General features: G+C 47.6%; 1 protein-coding gene across 1 annotated transcript in view; it reads right to left on the bottom strand.

Annotated features, from left to right (window-relative positions):
• The window catches only part of LOC144770857 (uncharacterized), a 578,425-nt gene that overhangs the window by 289,998 nt on the left and 271,039 nt on the right, over nt 1-17,388 (bottom strand). The window contains exon 8 of the mRNA XM_078655640.1: nt 1-673. Within this exon, the coding sequence (XP_078511766.1) occupies nt 1-673 (673 nt within the window). The remainder of the gene's footprint in view (nt 674-17,388) is intronic.

Raw genomic sequence — 17,388 nt, 5'->3', positions numbered from 1 at the left:
CTGAGTACTTTGAGGGGAAAAGACTTTGTCAAAGAAAAACTTTTTTCTGCTGCCGTTTTGGTTAACTTGAATTTCATCATCCGAAGGAAATTCCAAACAATTCTGTGACTGTGTGTCCAGCCGGCATCTACAGAAGACCCTGATGTTTCCCCGTAGTTCTTGAAGCTGGTTGTAAAGAAGTTTCCTCTCCAGGGCTTCCCTTTGGTAGAGAGCACGAAGTTCCTCGGTTTCCTTTGCTGCACCCAGTTCGAAGTCTTTCATTTTAAGTACAGTGTTTCCTAGATCGTTCATACGGCGAGAAAGGTCTGACAGGTGACGGCCAACAGAAACTTTGAGGTGCTGGTTACAAATATTAAGATCTCGAGCGACTCTCAATAGACTGGTGACTTTGCGGGGCTCCAAAAGATGTTTTGGAGGAATGGGAACAGGCAAAGGAGTAGGGTCGGGGTGTATAACTGGTACTTTTTGCAGAGTACTAATTATATCAAGGTTTTTATCATGTTCAGCTTCTAACTTTATCACTCTGTCATTTAAAGAGTCGATCATGCGGTTTAGGCTGTCGTTCTCCTCTTGAAGATGCTTGCATTTCACTTGGAAGTTTTTAATGTCTTTCTCAGTTTCTTGGAGTGCATGTTGAAGACATTCAATTTTCCTTTCCTTTTCCCAGAGGTCACTTTGAAGAATAACAAAATGCAAACTGTTATGACTACGGATTTGTTCAAACAATGTTGTAAATGTAACATTTGAGAAAAAACGGTTTACCAATGTTTTTGAGAACTAATCTTCATTCATGACTACAACACTTTTCCGACAATCCTTGCCTGTGACTCCCCAGGCAAGGAAGTGGACACCCCCATAGTGATGGCTAACTTCGAGGAATGCAATATGCCAGTAGCACTGGTCAGTAGTAGCACTCACTAAATGGGTCAGATTGTATAGCTTTAAAAACTCTTCTAGCAGTTGTAGAACAAATCATATATTTTCTGCCACAATACATTATGGTACAGATTAGAGGATGTATTACATAAAGTGCCTGAGGGGCGCAATGGTCATGTGCACCCGTTTTCTGCCCACTGGCACTGCAGTATTACAGAAGGGGCTATAAAGGACACTGTAGTACTACAGAAGGGGGTCATGGACGCGTGTGCAGCCCGTTCTGTAATGCAGGTGATGCCTTAGCAAATGCGGCGCAGGTGCTACTTTAAGGGTTCATTTTCTCATCTGCATGGGGGTGTGGCCCTACGCAAATGAAGGAAACACTTTGGCCTTGCATTATTTTATGGGCCTGGGTGTCGAGGCAAAGAGGTCTTAAAGAGGGCGCACTGTCAGTGTCCCACAAATTGGTAGCGCACTGTCCGCACACCAAGTAAGGGAAGCCCTCTAGAGGTAGGAAAGGGGGTTCCATTGGCCTTCTCAGACATTTCCTAGAAGACAGATGCAGTCACTCGATGCTTCCAACGTAAAGAGTAACTCTGCCCCAATTTGAAGTGCAGCAGGTGTCACCTGTGAGGCCAAATAACAGCAGGGGCCGGCATGGCTCAAAGGTGGCGGGGCGGATATGGGGTTGCGAGGAGGGGCTGCATGGGGGTTGTCCCAGGTGGTGTTGCATGGGGGCAAAATTAAAAATAAAAACGTACCATGAGGCGGTTCCCTTGTGGCTGCTCCTGGTCTCCTGTCTCTGACTACAGGAACAGGAAGCAGGCAGCCAGGCTCCCTCCCCTAAGCCAATCACAAAGCTGCAATGCAACGTTGTGATTTGTCGGGACACAGCGTTCAGCCAGGGGCTGGAGGGGTGGGCATGTTCTCCATGCAGGTTGTAATGGAGCCTGCATGGAGAACAGGGAAGTGCGCATGACTGGTTTGGGCAGGCCGAGAGCACAGTCTCAACACAACAAATGCCCCCAAACACCCGGTGTCATTGACTCACATTCGCACCACACTAATGTGATAAATCAAGTCTTTCACTATAGACTACTCAAGAAGTTATTCCATTAGTCCATAGAGTGATCACACCATTCAAGATGGCGACTGAATGTAGATGTGTAACGGCGTTGAATGTTACTCATGGGTAGTGGGGGGTTTTAGTTATAAAAAGGGAGATTGGGCTGCTGATGAGTTCTTTGACAGATCTTGTGGAGAATGCAGTAACATTTTATGCCACACAGAAGTAAGTGGCTTGAAGTGTTTCAGTATAAAATGTGGGTGCCATGTGCTTTGTGACAAGTTATGCGGTGTGGTGAGGCTTTTGACTATGCATGGAGGTTTTGAACGCTAATGTTATTGGGTTCAACAAGGCGTGACAAATTACTGGGTGAATAATTTGTTGGTAGTCGGTAGTGAAAGACTTGATTTATCATATTTAGTTTAGTGTGGATATGAGCCAATGATACCGGGTGTTTGGGGGGCATTTTTCATGTTGATACTGTGCGGAACAGTTAGCGTTAGTTTGTATGAGTGCTTGTATATTTTCATTTTGGGTTGGAATAAAGTTGTGAAGTGTTTCCATATTCAAATGGTTTTTGCATGTGGTGGAGTTTCTACTCTTTTCTCCTTCAAGAACCAGGATAAACACGCCTGAGAATGTGGGTGAATTAACAAAGTGCTTGAATAACAAATGTAGTGCATTGAAATCATCCTTTATTCTACATAACACAGTTCTTACGGAACAAGAGGCAAATTTTGTATCTGCCTAATGGGGTGGTTTTAATGGCTTAGTATTCACTTGCTTTGGGTCTTGCACTCGTCATCTAACTATGGTATACCTATATCGTTGCTACTTTGTAAGGCTATATAATGTTTAACATAATAGCACTATAGGAACAAGTGGTGCCTATGGATATTGCTAGATAGCACATTTGGTGCCAGATGTACAACCCGCCAATTAGCGAGTCGCAAATTGCGTCGCATTTGCGACACGCTGAGTGGCATGCATAATAGTGTCTGAGACACTGTTTGCGATTCCCAATGGGGTCGCAAATTGCATGTCTCATGCATATTAATGAGGCTGTCGCAACTTGCAACCCCATTGGGAATGGCTGGCACTTCCAGGGATGGTGGCCGGCTGGGATCAGCAGACATCTATTTCTGGGATGCTTTTTAATAAAGCAGTTTAAAAAAAATGCATCCTGTTTTCCTAAAGGAAAACGGGATACATTTAAAAAAAGAAAATGAAACTTCAGTTTCATTTTTTAAGGGCAGACAGTGGTCCCTGGGACCACTGCCTGCTCTTAAAATATTTTCTCACATACACACCCTTCCCATTTGAGAGTGGTGTACCACCTACTTGAAGTAGGTGGTGAACTGCGAGTGTTTTACAGCATTAAATGTGGTCGGAAAACAAGTGTACATGTCATTCAGACTCGCTATTAGGAAGGTGCGCCCCTTCCTAATAGCGAGAGTTGCAAATGCTATTTTGCGAGTCAGTGACTCGCAAAATAGTATTTATACATGCCACACCCACGCACATAGCAGGACACACCCTCGACCCCATCTTCGCAGGAGGAATTAACATCCGATTCAGCCACACCATGCAGCACCCCTTGACGGACCACCACTGCGTACACTTCACCTTCAACACCACCGCCGCACCTACCCCCCGCATCCTCCACGAAGGAACTGGAGCAAGATCACAGAGGAACACCTCAACACCACCCTCCTCCGAGACTCCCCCAGAGCCACGACCGACGCCAACTCTGCAGCCGAAGAACTCCACCGCTGGATCTCGAGCTGTTCCAACAAGCTCGCACCCTTCCGCCACCCCACAAAACAATGCCCCCTGAAGGCCGCCTGGTTTACCACCAAACTCCAAGAAGCCAGACGCTCCTGCAGACACCTCGAGGAAACCTGGTGGAACTGTAAGACCACAGAAGACCTGAACAACTACTAGTACGCCAAGAAGGAATACCAATGGCAGATCAGGGACACAAAGCGGACTTTTATCATGAACAAGATCAACACCAACTCAACTAACGCCAAAGAACTTTTCAACGTTATTCAACAATTCACCAAACCCCCCAGCAAAGCCACTGACATGTCACCATCCCAGGAACTCTGCAACAAGCTCAGCTCCTACTTCCATGTGAAAATCAAGGCCCTCTACAACACCTTCAGCAGACAGACACCGGACACTACCCCCCCCCCCCCACCACCGACAACAAGCCCGACCGTCACTCCCGCCATGGTGGAACAAGTCACCGTGACCATGAACACCTCTTTCAAATCCGGCATCTTCCCTGACAACTGGAAGCGGGCGGAAGACAAGCCCCTCCTCAAGAAGCCCTCGGCTGACCCGACGGACCTGAAAAACTACTGGCCCATCTCTCTGCTCCCCTTCGCTGCCAAAGTCACAGAGAGACTCGTAAATGCTCAGCTGACTGCCTTCATTGAAGAGAACTCAATCCTTGATACCTCCCAGTCCGGATTCCGCAGCAACCACAGCACCGACACAGCCCTCCTCGCCGCCACCGATGACATCTGCATGTTACTCGACCAGGGACACACTTCAGTCCTCATCCTACTAGAACTCTCCACAGCCTTCGACACCGTCTCACACCACACGCTCGCAGCCAGACTCCACGACGCTGGGATACGAGGAACAGCCTTCGACTGGATATGATCTTTCCTCTCTGGCAGGACCCAGAGGATCAGACTCCTTCTCTTCCTCTCCGAACCCACAGAGATCAACTGCGGCGTACCCCAAGGATCGTCACTCAGACCCACGCTATTCAACATCTACATGGCCCCTCTCGCCACCATCGTCAGACAGCATGGGTTCAGCATAGTATCATAAACAGACGACACCCAGTTTATCCTATCCTTCACAAAGAACCCTGAAGACACCAGACTCAGCTTGTAGGAAGGAATGAAAGACGTCGCGGCCTGGATGAAAGAGAGCTGCCTGAAGCTCAACTCAGAGAAGACCGGGTTCCTCATCCTAGGACCTTCCAACTCTGCATGGGACATCACCTGGTGGCGCGCCGCCCTCGGGAGTCCACCCACCCCTACAGACCACGCAAGGAACCTCTGCATCTTCCTTGACTCCTCCCTCACCATGTCCCGCCAGATCAACTCCGTCACCCCCACCAGCTTTAACTGCCTTCGCATCCTCTGAAAGACCTTCAAATGGATACCCCCTGAATGCAGAAAGACCGTCACCCACACACTCATAACCAGCAGACTGGACTACGCCAACGCCCTCTACACAAGAATCTACAGAACTCTGCTACACAAACTCCAAACCATCAAGAACGCCGCAGCCAGACTCGTACTCGGGACACCACGACACGAACACATGACCCAACACCTACGTGACCTCCACTGGCTCCCCGGCGAGAAGAGAGTGACATTCAAACTTCTCACCCATGCCTACAAATCCTTCCACAACACTGGTCCCAAATACCTCAACGAGAGTGTCTCTTTCCACGTACCCAAAAGAAACCTCCGCTCTGCCGACCTTGCCCTAGCAGAGACCCCCCGTATCCGCAGAAACAGAGCTGGTGGACGAGTCTTCTCCTACATCGTAGCCAAGACCTGGAACGGCAGTCTAAAGCCCTGTGGCAGAGGGCAGAGGGCTTCGCGCTGAGCGCTAGAAATCGACTTCTATTGATTTTTTAACTTGCCTAACCTGCTCTGCTCTGCTGATTGCTAGCAGCCTCACAGTTCATGCTTTCATCGTCCCGCTGAGTAAGAGCGGCGAACGGCTATCTTCTTTTAATTTTCCACCCCCTATCCCGCCCTCCTGACTCCTCCCACTTTCGCGTCAGAGCCTACATAGGCTCCGCCCACTTTCCCTCGCGCGCAGTCTAAAGCCCTGTGGCAGAGGGCAGAGGGCTTCGCGCTAGAAATCGACTTCTATTGATTTTTTAACTTGCCTAACCTGCTCTGCTCTGCTGATTGCTAGCAGCCTCACAGTTCATGCTTTCACCGTCCCGCTGAGTAAGAGCGGCGAACGGCTATCTTCTTTTAATTTTCCACCCCCTATCCCGCCCTCCTGACTCCTCCCACCACCGCGTCAGAGCCTACATAGACGTCCCTCATGCGTCAGCGCAGCGGACGAGCGCAGCGGGCGCGACGTAGGCGCGCCGGAGTTGCGCCAGAGTTAAGCCCGTCTGCGCCCGTCCGCGGCCGGACGGGGCCTGGGCCCGGTTGTTATGCCCTTTCTCTTACTACATACCCTTCGGCGCTTATTCATTCTCTTTGGCATCCCCGCCCCCCCTCAACCTTAGTTCTGGCCCGCATTGCCTCTTTAGGTCTTAGCTGCTCCTGCCCTGCACCCCCGTGCCCTAGCGCTTCGCTTCTATTGCCGCTCCATTACTCCCCTTCTTCCACCAGTCCGTCTTCTAGGCCCGACGACACCTCCTCTTGCGCCCCTGACAGCTCTAAGTTTCGCACCTCGGCGATCCTCCTTAACACCAGGTCCGCGGTTGGGCACCAACTCGAGCTATTCCACCTGCTCGATTCCCGCCAACCTGACCTGTTATTCCTTACGGAAACATGGTTCAGGGACGACTCGCTTCCCAGCCTGCTGGCCATTTTGCCCCCCACCTACGCGGCCATCAGGAAGGACCGTCCCGGAGGGAAGACTGGGGGGGGTGTGGCCGTGATCACCCGCACGGACTTCCTTTTTCAAACCTTACCGTCCCCCGAGATCCCTGCGGTGGACTGCTTAGTAGTCCGCTCTACTTCCTTTGGGATCCCTTTGACCTGCGTTCTCATATATCGCCCGCCCCAGTCTACCCCTGGTTTTCTATCAGCCTTAGAGGACCTTCTGGCCACTCTTGCAATAAACAACTCCGCCATTCTTCTATTGGGGGACTTAAACTATTGGCCGAATGACCCAGCTGAAGATATGAGATCTAAGGAGTTTACGGCTTTGCTCACCAGCCTAAACTTCCTTCCTCAGCTGAGTACGGCCACTCACATCAAAGGCCATCAACTCGACCAAATTTGGTCCCTTAAAATCCCTATGGACCCTCCACTTATCTCCCCTTGTTCCTGGTCAGACCACTCCTTCATTTCTTTTACAGCCAACCTCGGACGACCACCTAAACCCCCTCTGCCCAAAAACATCTGGGCCAGAAAGTGGGATAAGGCGGTCCTCCCTGTGGTCTGCTCCTCCCTTGAGGCCACCAGCCCGGAGCTTAATGATCTACCCCCCGCCACCCAGCTCTCAGCCATTAACAGCTTGCTGCTAAAGGCTTGCAATTCCATCGTTCCCCTTAAGAGAGTGACTATTAAACGGGCCCACGCGGCCAACCGGTGGTTTACACCCGCCCTCAGGGAAAAAAAACTTGCGACCCGTAGAGCCGAACGTGCCTGGCGCCGTTCTTATTGCCCTCTTCTTAAGGCTAGTTACTGCTTGTCGTTGAAAGACTACAAACGCGACATACTAAAAGCCAAAACGGAGTTTTTCTCCGGTAAAATCTTGGCAGCAGAAAACCAGCCTAAGGAGATATTTGCCACTGTTCATGAGCTGGCCACCTCCGACAGGGCGGCTTCTAAAATTCCCCCGTCTCAAACACTCTGCAACTCCCTCAACTCCTTCTTCTCTGAAAAGATTGCCCTCATTAGGGCCAATATTCCTCCCCGTTCCACGCTATCCTCTGCTGCTTCCCCACCCCCCCCTGTACCCTCCTTCACTCAGTTTCCTTCCCTTACCCGAGACTCCTTGCTTCCTCTTCTGGCCCGGATCAAATCAGGCTCCCCTCGGGACATTGGTCCTGCTTTCATTCTAAAAGAGCTCTTTTCCAACTGTTATTCTCCTCCACTTACCTTTATTAACCACTCCCTTAACTCTGGCATTGTCCCCCTTGCTCATAAGTCGGCAGCCATCATCCCTATCCTGAAAAAGCCTGGCCTCGATCCTTCTGTGCCCGCCAACTATCGCCCGATCTCCCTCCTTCCATATCTCGCAAAGGTCTCAGAGGCTCATATCACCAGGTCCCTGAGTTCCTTTGTGGAATCCACGGGCTGCCTTGCCGCCCGCCAGGCGGGCTTCCGCCCGCTGCACTCTACCGAGAAGGTAGTTGTGTCGGTAATGGACCAACTAAGGGAGGGTATTGATATTGGCCGGCCACAGGCTTTGGTCCTGTTAGATCTGTCCGCCGCATTCGACACGGTGGATCATGACATCTTGCTGACCCGTGTCGAAGCGGCGGGCATTGGGGGCACGGCCTATGCCTGGCTCCGTTCGTTCTTGACGGACAGGGAACAGGCTGTCCATCTTGCCAACTTCACCGCTCCTTTTAAGAGGGTGACATGTGGAGTCCCCCAAGGCTCTTCCCTGTCTCCCTTGCTTTTTAATTTATACATTTCACCCCTCATTTTTTCTTTGCAGCAGATGGAGGTCTCGGTGTTTAATTACGCCGATGACCTCCAACTTGTTTTCAACCTCTCCTCTTCCCCATCCTCGGCTTCTAACTTTCAGAAGGTTATGCTCTTTATCCAAGGGTGGATGAACTGCAACCACCTCAAGTTAAACCCGGACAAGACCGAATTGGTCCTGACGGGGGGTGGTTGCAGTCCTTGGTCTCCTTCCTTCTGGCCCTCTGCCCTTGGCCCCCCCCTCTTCCTGTTTCTAAGGTCAAAACCCTGGGCATTTTCATCAATCCCATGCTCACCCTTCACACGCAGACCAATGCAGTTGTGTCTGCATGTTTTTTTCCCTTCGGATCATCCGGAGGGTCTCTCGTTTTTTTTCAGCCGCTGCACTTAAACTCATCCTCATGGCCATGGTGCTCTCGCGCCTCGACTACGGGAATGTTATTTATAACGGTGCCCCGGCTTACCTGTTTCGTCGGCTCCAATTGATTCAAAATCAGGCGGCTCGCCTGATTTATGGACTCCCCAGGTTCAACACCACGACCCCCTTGCTGCAGTCCCTCCATTGGCTCCCAGTGAGGGAGAGGGCCCTTTTCAAGCTTGGATGTATTACCTACCAGGCTAAATCAGGAACCGCCCCCGCTTTTCTATGCGAAGCCATTTCCCCCTATCTTCCTTCACGAGAACTTCGTTCCACTCATTTGGCTCTTCTGTCCGTCCCTCGCTTCAGAAAACAGAAGTCCGGTGGGGCCAGATTTGCAATACTGGCTCCGTCCTTTTGGAATTCACTCCCGCTTACTCTTAGGACGTCTCCTTCCTACCTGGAATTCCGCAAGCATCTTAAGACCTTTTTGTTTTCCAGATCTGCAGCTGCTTAGCCTTCTTCCCTGTTTCCCCTGGCCTTCTGCTGCTTAGCGCCATTAAACCGATTCTGGTAAAAGAGCGCTCTATAAATATTTTAAAATTCAAATTCAAATTCAAATTCAACGGACTCCCAGCAAACATCAGACGCTCCCCGAACCTGCATACCTTCAGGAAGAGCCTCAAGACCTGGCACTTCGACTGAATTGGAGCTGCACCTCCCCTCCCTCCCCCCCCCCCCAGCGCCTTGAGACCCTCACGGGTGAGTAGCATGCTTTATAAATCCCCTGATTGATTGAGTGCCATTACCCTTGTTTTTGAAGTCACAAACGGGAGGATCTCCTGTCTGCGGCCTCAAAAAAGGGTCGTACATCTGGCCCTTGGCTTTTTGCTGCCAATGCTCCATGTTTTGTCTTTTTTTTTATCTTCACAGCCCACATCCCACCCAGCTACTCTGTTGTTCCGATAACTCACTGTTGCTGCTGCAGCTCCTGAGTTTGTCTTCTACATTAATATTTACAGCCCCCCTTTGCCACTCTGGCCCTCCAACTTGTTCCCCCTACTCAGCTGCATTTACTTTTCAAGTTCCATGGTTGTCTCCCGCACAGTTCAGTGGTGTCTTCCCAGAAACTAAGAGGCATCACGATTGTGCTAGCTTTCTGTGAAAAGATTCCTTTTATACAGCGCTGTTTTTTTTCCATAAGGTCTGTGTATTCCCCAGGTGCTATAGTCGAGAGTTCTGGCTTCTGTTACATCTCCATCATAAACTTTCAGTGACTATATAGTGAAACTTGGTATGAATATGCTTTCACTGTTCCTTTGACATGTTTATTTCACTGTGAACTGCTTTCGTGGTTGGAGTGTAATTGCTGACTTGTGTTAGTGTGCGTGTGTTTTATTTTCTCAAGTGCGGAAACTCTCATAATGCTTCTTGACTGTGGCATATTATCAGATATTGCCTTGTACTCCATGCGCAGTTTTTATATGTTACCTGTGACACGTGCACTGTTTGGTTTTCCTTAGCGATATTCCGAAGTGCAGAAACTGGTTTTGTTGCACCGCGTTGCAATTTACTGCACATGCTTTGCTGGTGGAATTTTCGTTTTTTTTACATGCCCCTTATTATATTTTGTTCTGCAAACATGCATCAAAACAACTTTGCATCTTTGGGGGTGTCATTACCTATGCAACAGATGTTTCTGTCAGGCTCACAAAGCATGCATGCTTTAACCCCTTTGGTGCCAATGACATAATGGTTAAGTCCTTGGCAGCGGTGCTGCTGTGCCGAGTACGTAACCATTACAATCTGACATTGGCGTAAGGGGGAAGCCCTGGTGCTCCCCCAGTGGAGCACAAGCCCACATAACTCCACTTGGGATGGCAGCGGAAGTGCTTCCACTGCCACCCGGACTGCTCCCCCTGCCCTTGGGGATCTGATGACGGTGGTGCGCTCACAGCACGGCGACTGCATTAAGTGCAGCCGGGGAGGCGCTGTAAGCCATTTGCTTCCAGCTCATTGAGGGAGAGGAACTGTTTTGGTGAGTCATTCTCCAGGTTTTTTTTAACAGGATTACAGGTGCAGGGGGAAAGGAAATTCCCCCTGCGTCTGTAGAGAGTGGATTCCTGCTCCACAATCGCCGGTAGGGCCGCGATCATGGAGCAGGAATCCACCCCACTAGACACCAGGGATTTTTTAATGTGAAATTTGGGGGAGTGACCCCTTAGGCAAGGGTTGCTCTCTGGGGGCATACGTTATCTGTGTTTCGGCCCCCCTTGGGGCAGATTCAGCCTTTTTTACAGCCGATATGCTCCCCGGGGTGTCGTAACCCACTAGGCACCAGGGATTAATTTTAAATATTTTGATAAGGAAGGGAGCCCTTGGGCCTGGGCTGCTGCTCTGGAGGCAGCATGTTTTTCTGTGTTTTGCCCCCCCACAGGGCTAGATAAGCTGGTTTTCAGCCAATCTAGCCAGGGTGCGGGTTGAAATCCACATGAAGCCAGGTATTTTGTGAATTATGTTTAGGGGGAGCGACCCCTAGGCTAAGGGTTTCTCCCTTTTGGGGCATAGATAATTTGGACGTTTATACCCCCCCCTTGGGGGCAGATCAGCCTTACATTTTTAGGCCCATTTGCCCCCAAGGGGGGCAGAAACCCCTAGACCACCAGGGACTTTTTTATATTTTGGGAGTGACTCCTTGTGCAAGGGTTGCTCCCCTTTTGGGGCATGATAATTTGCCTGTTACTGTCCCCCTTGCCCCATCTTCCCCCAAGGGGGTGGTGGAGTCACTAGACCACCAGGGATTTTTTCATACATGGCACATAATGTTTTGGGTCACTCCCCTTTTTGGGGTGAATATTTTGGCCGTTTCTGCCCCCATTGGGGGCAGATTAACCATGTATTTTCAGGCCCATCTGCCCCCAATGGGGGCAGAAGCTACTCAACCACCAGGGATTTTGTTATTTTTGGCACATAATGTTTTGGGGAACAGCCCCATGGCCAAGGGTCGCTTTCCCTTTTTGGGGTGAATATTTTTACAGTTTCTGCCCCCATTACGGGCAGATTGGCCATGCATTTTTAAGCCAATAATGCCACTGGACCACTGGGATTTTATTATATTTGGCACATCATGTTTTGGGGTGCGGCACCTTGGCCAAGGGTCGCTCCCCTTTTTGGGGTGAATGTTTTGGCTGTTTTCTGCCCCACCGGGGGAAAGTTAGTCATATTTGTAGGCCCATTTGCCCCTAAGTGGGGCATTAGCCAATAGACCTGTAGGGAAAGTTTGTGTGTGAAATGTTGCTTGACTGGCGGCATGTGGACTGGCATGTGGCTGGTGGTGGGTGTGGATAGGATTTGGATGGCAATGGGCAGACTTCATAGTGCTTGATAAACTGTTATTTTTTTGTCATCATTGGTTATTGTAATCTTTTTTTCTCCTTGCAATACTGTGCCATGTTCTTCTGAATAAGAGAGACACCACAAATTCCCTACCACCCAGTTTTGCCCATATCTCCAGATAAAAAGGCTACCTCATTTGTGTGGGTGGGCCAATTTCCCACTACAGGGAACGGCCCAAAAAACATATTGTTGAGGCATCAAAAATTATCAATCACAAAACTACCTACTTTTGCAAGGAGGTCACCTGCGTTTTTGTTCCTGGGCTTGGAGGCCATGCAGGCAAACCTACCAAACCCCAACGTTTCTGAAAACTAGACACCCGGATAGTCCAAGAATGTGAGGCTTGCGTGGATCCCCCAACATTTTTTCAGCCAGCATACCCTGCAAACCTCAGATTTTGCTAAACAAAAATCATATTTTCCTCACACTTCTGAGTGGGAAAGTTGTGGGGTCACCAGACCGACACAAATTTAATACCACCCAGTGTTCCCCCAGGTCTCCCAATATAAATGGTACTTCACTTGTGTGGGTGGGTCAAGTGCCCGCCACAGGGAAGGGCCCAAAACATATTGAGGCCGCATCAAAAATCATCAACAACAAAACAACCGGGTTTTGCAAGGGGTCTCCTGCATTTTTGGTCCTGGGCTCGGCGGCTATGTAGGCAAACCTACCCAACCCCTACATTTCTGAAAACCAGACACTCGGGATAGTCCTAGAGTGTGTGGCTTGCATGGATCCCCCAACGTACCTGGCTGGCAGGGCATCTGTGCCAGTGCAGTAATCCCAGTCAAAAATGTAAGGAAAATGTTATTTATCTTAGCTACATGTGAGGTTTGCATGTGATTGCCCAGGACCAAAAATGCAGGTGACCCTCGTAAAGCCAGGTCATTTTGTGATAAGATCATTTTCAAGTCTCCACAGCAATTTTGGGCCACTTTCCTGTTGTGGGCACTAAGCCTTCCCACACAAGTGAGGTACCATTTTTATAGAGAGACTTGGGTAAACACTGAGTGGGTGGACGTTTGTGGCTCCCCACGGATTTTGAGGTTTCCTGTAACAGAACCCTGTGAGAGCGACACAAGTCACCCCATCCTGGATTCCCCTGGGTATCTAGTTTTTAAAAATACACATGTTTTTTGGGTTTATCAAGGTGCCGGCTGAGCTAGGGCCCAAAACCCACAGCTAGGCACATTGCAAAAAAGGGTCTGTTTTCTGTGGAAAAATGTGATGTGTCCATGCTGCATTTTGGGATGTTTCCTGTCACGGCACTAGGGCTATTCACACAAATGAGGTACCAGTTATATTGGGAGACTTAGAGGAATGCTGGGTGGGTGGAAGTTTGCAGCTTCCCACAGAATCCAGAACTTTCCATCACTGAAATTTGAGGGAAATTTATATTTTTTGTTTTACAAAGTTTGAAGTGTGCAAGGAATTCTGAACAGAACCTGGTGAAAGCCACACCAGTCATCCAATCCTGGTTTACTCCTGGTGTATAGTTTTAAAAAATGTACAGGTTTGCAAGGTTTCCAGCTGAGCTAGGCCCCAAAATCCACAGCTAGGCACATTGCAAAAAAAGGATCAGCTTTCTGAGAACAAATGTCATATGTCAACGTTGCATTTTGGGCTGTTTCCTGTCGCAGGCACTAGACCTACCCACACAAGTGAGGTGCCGGGAGACTTAGAGGAACACAGAATAGTAGAACAAGTGTTATTACTAGTTGTCTTTCTATGCATTTCTGCTGTCCATATGTAAGACAGTGTGTAAAAAAGAAGACATTTTCAAAAATGCCCCCTAATTCACATGCTAGTATGGCTACCTAAATATTCAGAGATGTGCAAATAACCTCTGCTTATAAACTCCATATCCGATTCCCAATTTGTAAATGTATAGGTTTCCTTCAAACCTACTGTTCACTCTTTATATTTTACCAAATGAATTACTGTATAGCCGGTACACAATGAAAACCCATTGAAAGGTGAAGGACAATTGCCCTGAGCCCTTGCTAATTAAGTTTCTGTCATAAGCGCTACGAGGCCTCCGGGTAGTTAGCGCTATACAAGTGCTGCTTCAATTCAATTCAATTCAATTCAATTCAATTCAATTCAATTCAATTCAATTATTGGCTCGGGGTACCTTGGATTTTTTGTGAACTGAACAAGCCCAATATAGCCCCGAAACCAAAAGGGCCCCTACAACGTAACGGTATATTGCTTTAAAAATCTAGCAACGTTAGAAGAATTTAAAGGTGAAAATGTAGGCACAAATGGCTTTTTTTGCAACTCAATTTCAATATTTTTTAAATCAACTGTTACTTTCTATAGGAAAACCTTTAAGGATCTCCACATATAACTCCTTGCTGAATTTAGAATTGTGTCTTCTTTTCAGAAATATATAGCTTTTTGGATCCATTATTGGTTTCTTACCCATTTCTACCACTAACTGGAGGGAGGTTGAAAGCACAAAATACTGGAAAATTGGCAATGGCTCTGTAAAATGGCAAAACTGTGTAGTTGAATTGGATTTCTGATAAAAGGCTGCCTGTTCCTGAAAGCTGGGAAGATGGTGATTTTAGCACCACAAAATCTTCATCGATACCACAAGGAAAAAATCAGAAGAGGTCTTCTGCAGGACTTTATTTCCATTTCCCCCCAACAACCTACATTTTAGCTGGATTTTGGCTAAGTTCTCGGTCCCCTCTGGGGGAATTCACAAACCTTGAGTACCTTTGCAATCCTCATGATTTTAGAAGAAAAGAATGCAAACTTGGCATGGATACCTTTTTGGGACGGCATTTATCACTAAGTCACCAGAATGTGGGTGCCAATGTGGAGCATAATAATGGGATAGTTATGTAAAGCGCATAATTATAAAAAAAACTCTGCCTCACACACCACTCAGTGGTATTGTATTGTGCCAAAGGATACAATTTCCAAATATTTAAATCCCAGTCAGAGTTTTCCAGGCCTGGGATGAGTTATTTTATTTTCACGTTTTCATATCAATTGGGCAGGCTTTCTGCTGCCACTGCTCTTGGTGTTATCGTTTTTTTTTTTTATCTTAGCATCCCACATCCCACCCAGCTCCTCTGTCCCCCTAACTCCCTGTTGCTGCCACAACTCCCGCATTTGTCTTCTAAATTAATCTTTACAGCCCTCACCCAGCTCCGCCTTTCCCCTCCGCCCCCCCACCTTGCTGCTCCTACTCAGCTGCATTTAATTTTTAAGGTCCATGGTTGTTTCCCGCAAAGTTCATTGGTGTCTTCCTTGAAACTATGAGGCATCTCTATTGTGCTTGCTTTCTGTGAAAATATTCCTTTCAAACAGCGTGTTTTTTTCTTGTTTCATAAGGAGTGTGTATTCGCCTGGGGCTATAGTCGTGAGTTCTGGCTTTTACTATATCTCCATCATCCACTTTTAGTGACTATATAGTGACATTTGGTGTGTTCATATAAAAAAACAGCTATGGTGCATTATGCAAGTGTGCACACTTTAACACGCAGCTCATGTGCATATAGGTACATCGAGGGAGACAAAAGACTCAAACTTAATGCAAGTCAGCATTGCATGCAGTCCTTTTTTTCCATTCTTCATTTGTACCTGTGACAGCCTCTGTGTGTGGTTCTCAGAATGGCAGACTCGGCTAGATTACCTCACCATCCCAGGAATATGAGAGGTTTGGTGCAACTTTCCTACTTATCCTCACTCAAACCAGCAACATTGTAGTCCACCAGACAGGAAAATATGACATGAGTTAGGAGACTGGCCTGCTGTGGGGATTGAAAGATCAAACCCAGGGAAGCTACCACGGTTTTACTTGTTCGATCATCTCGCCACTGGTGGTCACATCGGCACCCAGTAGCCACTCCATAACACATGGCCAATAGACAATACTATTGACAACGCCAATACACCATGTATTGTCAAGACCAATAATCTTTGCCATTGCTTGTTATTCAAGGCAGCAGTTATGTATTATCTGCTATAGAATATAAACAAAAGCATTGCATTTCGTGTGAATCACAACTCAAATGTATCAATTTGTGTGGTATTGTTTGATCTCTGTAGTTGGTACCTTCCATTCTTCCCCTTTTCTTTCTTGGTATTTTCTCATTGAATTTTATGTTCTATATGAAACCGTGAATGCTTAGAACACAGAGAGATTGCATGGACTGTGGCTAGATGGCCAGACGTCGCAGTCACTAGATTACCACAACTGCAGTTACCAAGTTTCTGACAGAGGTGTTTTACCAGAAGAGACATCTCAAAAGCTGTTGACTGACAATGAGGTACAATAGACCTGGAAAATTGTGGAAGGGTTTTTGGAGGAAAGAGGTATTACTCATAAGAAGTGTGCCTTGTACCATCCTTGTACCATCCAGAAACCAATGGCATGATTGAGACACTGAAGGAGACTATTCAATTTGCTAAATACAAAGGAGTAAACTGGAGTAAACTGGATGGACATGGTGAAATACAGAGTGGAGAAATATAGGTAGACACCTCATGTCACTTCAGGGTCTTGTCCATCTGTTGTGTTTAGGAAGTGTAATCCCCACACCAAAGTGTGCCACCATGGGCGAGTGTGTATTGCGAACGTTTACTCCTGTGGGAGACCTGATTAAAGAGCAAAATTGAGGGAGATTCAGTTTCAGGAAGAAAGGAAACAGTGTTATAGTATACACAAAGCAGTCAAACACATGGACATTCAGGTGGGGGGGGTGGCGGAAGTGAAATAAACAAATAATCCCTGTGTTCCTTTGTCATGCTTTAGCAAGCCATCTAAAGTGATCAAGGTGTTCAAGGGGGTAGCTAAAGTAGATGACGAAGGATTTGGAATTTTAAAAGAATTTCAATGTAACCAAATATTTATGAATTTGTCATGTAAAAAATAGAACAAAAAACAAATTATAACTCATCTGTCACATTTTTCTATTGTTTTGGTTAGGTTAGGAAGGGGTGTGTGTGATATTGTTTGATCTCTAATTGGTATCACCCATTCTTCGATTTCTTGGTATGTGCTCATGGAATTTTCGTGTTCAAGAGAAGACTACAAATGCTTAGAACACTGATGAGATTCCATGGATTGTGGAACTTCTGTGTAATGTGGCTGGAGTTTCGCTCCTTAATAAAATAAGAAACTCTATATGATGTTCCTAACTTTATTTTGGATTCAACATCACAATTTCATTGTTAGGCTTTTCATTGATCTTCCACTAGACTTGAAGGTGTGTTCCCCAGTCAGTTAAATCTCAGAAGAGATAGGGGCGTGGCTTGCGCGCCGCTCTGAGATGGCGGTCGGCGCTTGAGCTCCG

Source organism: Lissotriton helveticus, chromosome 1_1, assembly GCF_964261635.1.
Source record: "Lissotriton helveticus chromosome 1_1, aLisHel1.1, whole genome shotgun sequence".
In the NCBI taxonomy this organism is placed as follows: domain Eukaryota; kingdom Metazoa; phylum Chordata; class Amphibia; order Caudata; family Salamandridae; genus Lissotriton; species Lissotriton helveticus.
The sequence above is the reverse complement of the archived record's forward strand: the minus strand, read 5'-3'. Positions and strand labels throughout refer to the sequence as shown.